At 34.1% G+C, this 6,985-nt stretch overlaps 1 protein-coding gene across 2 annotated transcripts in view; it reads left to right on the forward strand.

The window, feature by feature from the left end:
* Window positions 1-6,985, forward strand: part of dgkq (diacylglycerol kinase theta) — a 41,322-nt gene that overhangs the window by 26,610 nt on the left and 7,727 nt on the right. For both annotated transcript variants that reach the window (XM_082177550.1, XM_082177551.1), the window contains exons 10-15: window positions 966-1,056; window positions 1,384-1,438; window positions 3,596-3,657; window positions 3,831-3,981; window positions 4,296-4,334; window positions 5,926-6,041. In XM_082177550.1, the coding sequence (XP_082033676.1) occupies window positions 966-1,056; window positions 1,384-1,438; window positions 3,596-3,657; window positions 3,831-3,981; window positions 4,296-4,334; window positions 5,926-6,041 (514 nt within the window). The remainder of the gene's footprint in view (window positions 1-965; window positions 1,057-1,383; window positions 1,439-3,595; window positions 3,658-3,830; window positions 3,982-4,295; window positions 4,335-5,925; window positions 6,042-6,985) is intronic.

The raw sequence follows: 6,985 nt of genomic DNA on the forward strand, positions 1-6,985 counted from the left end.
ATATTTGAGAAGAGCAGCACGTGATTTTGCTTGTGATATTGCTTGTGTTTATGTCATATGATATAGTTAAGACTAAAACATACAGAGGCATTTGAGGCACCCATCTTGAATTTTGAGGGCGTTCTGTATACTAATAGGCTACTCAGTGTCAGCTTGTACTTTGTTATATTATCGTACAACACATATCCCACACCCCTATTTAGAAGATGAAGTTAGCTTTATGTAGGTAAGCAGAACAGAATGGAAAATGGATTTTACATAAACACATCATAAAGATGCTCAGTTCTTGCGTCAGAAAGGAGGTTCTAGCTTACAGTTTACTCATCTGAGGGTTTTATGGCACATCAATCCCCTCGCTTCTCCAAACAAACCATATATCATCACCAGGCATTGCAAGGAAATGGACAATAGTTGTGTCGTGTACCAGTCAGCGAGGGCAAGTGTATATGAAACCCATCAAAACACGCATTGCTCGACTGATGACAGTCTCGCTGTTGTGTGTCCAGTTGCCACGGAGATGAGGTGACACAGTTGCCATGCCAGCAGAAAATGGATCACAAATCCTGATGGACCCTCATCGCCTACAAAAACTCATCAGGGAACCTTTAGATTTCTTAAAAAGAAGAGCAGTACCACTCAAGTGCTTGATGTTTTCATTAGATGAGGCGTTTTGTTTTGTTAACATGGGTCTGGAACTAATGATGAATTTTATGTTTTATTAACATAGTTTTGAGTCAGGGAGGGATTGAGTCAGGTTTAACACATGCAACCAGTTAGTGCCAGAATCAAAAGTTTTTGTTCTTATGTAATATTGACTACAGTAAATCAAAACTTTGTCTGAAGTTTCAGTGGCAGACCAGCAGATGATTTATACAGTGCCACACAGCTGGTAAATCATGGGATGGATTGTTTTTCAAATTATGGTGTAATGAGGAACGTTGTTGGGTTTCACATTTGTGTTTCAGGGTTGGAGTCGCCTACATCTCAGTGACTGCTGGGAAAAGCAGCATGGTAGACTCAGTCATAAAGGAAGTGCTCCCACAACTAGGAAAAGAGGTAACTTGGATTTCACTTCTCAAAAATCCTGCATGTTAGTACTGACACACAACTTATTTGTGCCACAAACGTTGATGATGCCTCAAAACACGCGTGGAAATGTGTGCCATTTACTTTCATAAGCAATCAACCTTTTTTGTTGCTTTTTTTTTTTTTGCTGATATTTTGCCTACCACATAGCAACTGCTTGTAACACCCTTGTGTCTCCGTGGCAGCTTTTGCACAGGCAAATACCACAATAGATTCTTACTAAAATGCAAAAAATTTTACATTTTTTATGCACAATTTGCATGTTAATCCTCATGTTCTTTTTGCTAATTTCTATAGAATAAAAACCCTGCTGACTTTAACCTTGTAGAAGTTTTCATGAGCAGCAAACAAGGTAAGTTCTCTTACATGTATTATAATATATATATTATATTATACAGCTCAAGCAAAATTAGCAGTTCCTCTGGATTTATTATTTAACGCCAGGGGTGACTAATAGAGAGCATGCCAAAGCGCATGAAAGCTGGGATTGGAAATTCCACTAAATATTGATTTCTGAACTCTTTCTAAGGTAAAACATTAGTATTGTGTTGTTTAAAAATGCATATAAATTTGTTTTCTTTGTATTATTCGAGGTCTGAAAACATGGCATCTTTTTTCGTTATTTTGACCAGTTGTCATTTTCTGCAAATAAATGCTCTAAATGACAATATTTTTATTTAAAATTTGGAAGAAATGTTGTCAGTAGTTTATAGAATAAATCAAAAATGTTCGTTTTACTCAAACAGATACATATAAATAATAATTCCAGAGAAACTGCTAATTTTGTAGTGGTAAGATATAAGATAAAATTTAGAGAATAAGATTTTCTAATCAAAATGTGTTATGTTGAGCCAAAACATTTAAAGGTATAGCGGAGGATGTTTTACTTCCTGGTGGGTAACCTATACTATTGGTCCTCCTAATTGTCAATCATTCTGGTGAATCAATCAAACTTTTCAAAAAGTGGAGAGGGCGGGTCTTATCTAAAATTTGGAAAGATCCTCCGCTATACCTTTAATGTGAAGGCTAAAAGTTTGGAAACATTACTATTTTTAATGTTTTTGAAAGAAGTTTCTTCTGCTCATCAAGCCTGCATTTATTTGATCAAAAATACAGAAAAAAAAATGTAATATTGTGATATATTATTACAATTTAAAATAATTGGTTTTCAATTTATTATACTTTAAATGATCATTTATTTCTGTGATGCAAAGCTGAATTTTCAGGATCATTACTCCAGTCTTCAGTGTCACATGTGACATCCAGTCTATCACATGATCCTTTAGAAATCATTCTGATATGATGATTCATTATCAAAGTTGGAAACAGTTCTGCTGCTTTATATTTTTTCATAACCTGTGATACTTTTTTAAGATACTTTGATGAATAAAAAGTAAAATAAATAAATTTAAAAAAGCAGCAAATGTTTTAAAAATAGAAATCTTTTGTAACAACAATATACACTACTGGTCAGTAATTTGGGGTCAGTAATTTTTTTTTCTTTCTTTTTTTGAAATAAATCAATACTTTTATTCAGCAAGGATGTGTTAAATTGATAAAAAGTGATAGTAAAGAAGATTTATATTATTAGAAAATATTTTTTTATTTTGAATAAATGCAGTTCTTTTTAACCTTTTATTCATCAAATATATTAGGCAGCAGAACTGTTTCCAACACTCATAATAAATCAGAATATTAGAATGATTTCTAAAGGATCATGTGATAGATTGGATGTCACATGTGACACTGAAGACTGGAGTAATGATCCTGAAAATTCAGCTTTGCATCACAGAAATAAATGATCATTTAAAGTATAATAAATTGAAAACCAATTATTTTAAATTGTAATAATACATCACAATATTACTTTTTTTTTCTGTATTTTTGATCAAATAAATGCAGGCTTGATGAGCAGAAGAAACTTCTTTCAAAAACATTAAAAATGGTAATGTTTCCAAACTTTTGGCCTGTACTGTATATATATGCACACAATAATTAAAATGGTATATCTTCATAAGGAATTTTATTTATTTATTTATATTTTACAGGTGACAAATATAGACCATAATGGCAAAATGTAATTTGCCTGGTTTCTTTCATTTTTGGGATTTTTTTTTTTTCATATTCATTTGTTAACAAACAAGTATTCATTACTTCAATGAGCTAATTGTTTCTGCCTTAAATTAATACATTTTTAGATAACTGTGTCATTTGTATTTGTACATTTCTGATATACATAACTTGGACAGTTACCTCTGATAACAGATCTCTCTAAATTGTGCATTTTCTGTAAAGCTGCTTTGAAACGATGTGTATTATGAAAGTGCTATACAAATAAATGTGAATTGAATTGAATTTATTTTGATGTCATTTTCTCCAAGTACCTTAAGAATCTGACTGGCATCATGAAAGGGATTTTATTTCAACCCCTTTCAACATATAGAACAGCTTCGAAAAGTGTGGAGGAGTTTCATGATATCCTAACCTTGTGTTTCTTACCCATCTTCAGTTCAAAGGCAAGTCCTCAGCGGTCAGGAGCTTTTACTGGACAAAATGCTGGAGATACGGAAGGTATGTGGGGCGGGTCATGCTGATATTGCTTGGCATTTGGAAAACACTCAAGGTGATGAGCCCTGATAAGCACAGCATGCAAATTTTACAGTGTCTGTGAGCTTGTTGTGGAAACCATCTTGTGAGAGCTTCCCGGTTGTCTCAAACTCTGATTCTGAGCATGTGACTTTCAGACATCGTTGCGACAGATGAATCAGACACGGTTTTACATCGAAGAAAGCAGGAATCGAGTGGTGCAGGTCAATCTGATTTTGGGAGGCTTTCCGACACAACTCGACAAAGAGGAATACGCACCCCTGCTATCCGAACACCTCGCCGTCAAAAGTGAGTCTGCACATCTGTGTGTGCTTGAATGATGTGTAAGCTCAAGATTTAAACTGCTGCGATCCTTTGGATTTTAGCCGTTCGTCCCATCAATCTCTTTGGATTATATTAATCTTTCCATGAAATTGTCCTCGAACAATGCTGACCTATAACTCTGACATAAGTCATCTTGTGTGTACTCATTGTAAGTATGCCTGACGCCGCACTGCTGAGAGGGTTTAGAGCAGATAATATAGTGACAGCTGATGATTTCTTGTGATTGCATGGTTGACACTAACATATCTCATATCTCTTTCTCTCTCTTCCCCACCCAGGTCACTTGGCCACCATCTCTCACGTATACGACGGACAAGGTAAGAGTGACCAAATCCATAAATCACAGAGTTCTGTGGGAGAACAGCCCGTTTCCTCGTCACAGGAAATGCATCCCTCCATTAAAGGCGACTCATAATGTCCGTCTTTGTTCCGAGTACAACTAAACTGCATGACTTTATTTGATAACACTGAAGGTCGCTGGTGCATGCTGCAGAACAGACCGCTCGCTGTGTCCATGGGCCATAATCTGGCCTACTGTCAGCGCTCTGTAAAGGAAAGCCCTTGTTCTGCACACACACGCTCCGAACTGCCGGTTGTTCTCAGTCGTCCACAACATGCCCACTGGCTCACTCGCTTTAATGCTTTGAACGCATTTATAATGTTATTGCAGCTGTGTGTTGGTTTGTGTGGAGGTCTTGAAGTATGTAGCAGTTAACACACAAGCTCTGACACCTAGAGCTATTACTATTCTACTCGTTATTATTTTCTATCGTTGGCTATGTACTAGTAAAAAATGGTGCAAAGGGCATTTAATGGTGCAAAGTGGCCAATAAATAGAAGTGCTAGTTCCCCTTGTGTTTCCCTCAAGTAAATATTGTGCAAAATAAATGGTCATTTGATTTTAGAACTTTCAGGTGTTATATATATATATATATATATATACAGTATATAAAGAACAGGACTGGCAGGAATCTTTGCTTAACAGCTGATATCATCATAACATTAAATGCTAAATTCAATGTACTCTACCTTAGTTTTTAAAGTTATGTTATGTAAGGACATAAGACCAGCAGATCTTAAACAGATTCTTAAGTTTGTAATCCCACAGTATGTATATAATATTATCATAATACTAATTAAACAAAATAATATGCATGTAGTATGATCAAATATATAATATATACTACTATTATTTATATATATTTTCATCAATTAATTTATATAATATACTGATCAAAACACTAATATTGTGAAATATTATTACAATTTAAAATGTTTTCTATTATATATTATTATATTATAAAATATGTATTCTATTTCTATTATATTTATTATAGAGTTTATTCCTGTGATGGCAAAGCTACATGTTCAGCATCATTACTCCAGTCTTCAACATCACATGATCTTTCAGAAATAATTTTAGAAGCAGAAGAAGAAAATCCAGCAACACTTGAACTTTTAATTATATGTCAGAAATTATTTTAATATGCTGATTTGCTGCTCAAAGTTTTCTTCTTAACACTGTTGAAAGTTCTGCACATTTATTTTTGTTGTTGTAGAAACAGTGCCATTATTTTTGGATTCTTAGGATTCTGATAAATAGAAAGTTCAAAAGAACAGCATTTATTTGAAATAAATTTTTTTTTTATTATAAATGGCTTTACTGTCACTTTTAATCAATTTAATATAGCCTATCCTTGCTGGAAAAAGTGTTAATTTTTATCTTTTAAAAAAAAACTTTGAACTGGTATATATAAAGGATTGCATTGGGATTTGCATAGTCTTGTTCCATCATATCATGATAGGTGGTAAAAATAATTGTTCTCAGAGCTAAAAATACTTGTGTCCCAGGTTTGAGCAGGTGTTAGTGAGTGTGTTTGCATAACTGAGCTGGTGTGCTGTTTTCAGGTGCTGTGGTTCTGCAGATCAGCTGTTTCTCAGAGGCAGAGAGGATCTACATGCTGGCCAAAGACATCAGCATCGGCGGCAAACAGCTCTACTCGCTTGTCATACCTGAGATCATGGTACATCTTTTTACAAAGCCATAAATCTAATAGTGACACTCAGTGGGTGCAACATACTCCTTTTTGTGAATATGGACAGTGTTCTAATACTCAAAACAAATGCCACTTGGTTTGATATTTATAATGCTTTATTTATAATACACACAGATGTATAATGCTGTGTGATTTATACATTGACATCACATATGTAATTTTTTTTAAATTGAGATTTATACACCATTTGAAAGCTGAATACATAATCTTTCCATTGATGTATGGTTTGTTAGGATAGGGCAATATTTGGCCGAGATACAGCTATTTGAAAATCTGTAATCTGAGGGTACAGAAAAATCGAAATATTGAGAAAATCGCCTTTAAAGTTGTCCATTTCTATTGGCGATGGTGCTGCATCCATTCACAAAAATAAATGTTTTATATATTTAAGGTGGGAAATTTACAAAATATCTTCATGGAACATGATCTTTACTTAATATCCTCATGATTTTTGGCATAAAAGAAAAATCTATAATTTTGACCCATACAATGTTTTGTTGGCTATTGCCACAAATATACCCGTGCGACATAAGACTGGTTTTGTGATCCAGGGTCACATATTTAAGTGAGGCTCAAAGGGATAGTTCACTCAATAATGAAAATTCTGTCATTATTTACTTACCACCATGTCATTCAAAACCTCTGACTTATTTCTTCTGCAAAACGGATCTTAAAAAAAAAAAAAAAATGAAAGTCAGTGAAAGCCAATGAAAGTCAGTGGGCTCCAGTGTTTTGTTTCGAAAAATTTGAATTTTCTCAAGAAACTTTGCATTCGCAAAACATTTGTAAAGGAAATAATGAAGTGGGAGGGATGTATTTCAGTGCTTTCTCGGGGGGAACACAAATGTTTTGGGAAAAACAATGACAGATTTTGTATTTTGTCCAAATTTCAGATATATGGAACCCACTGC

Source organism: Leuciscus leuciscus, assembly GCF_965113295.1.
Source record: "Leuciscus leuciscus genome assembly, chromosome: 8".
Lineage (NCBI taxonomy): Eukaryota > Metazoa > Chordata > Actinopteri > Cypriniformes > Leuciscidae > Leuciscus > Leuciscus leuciscus.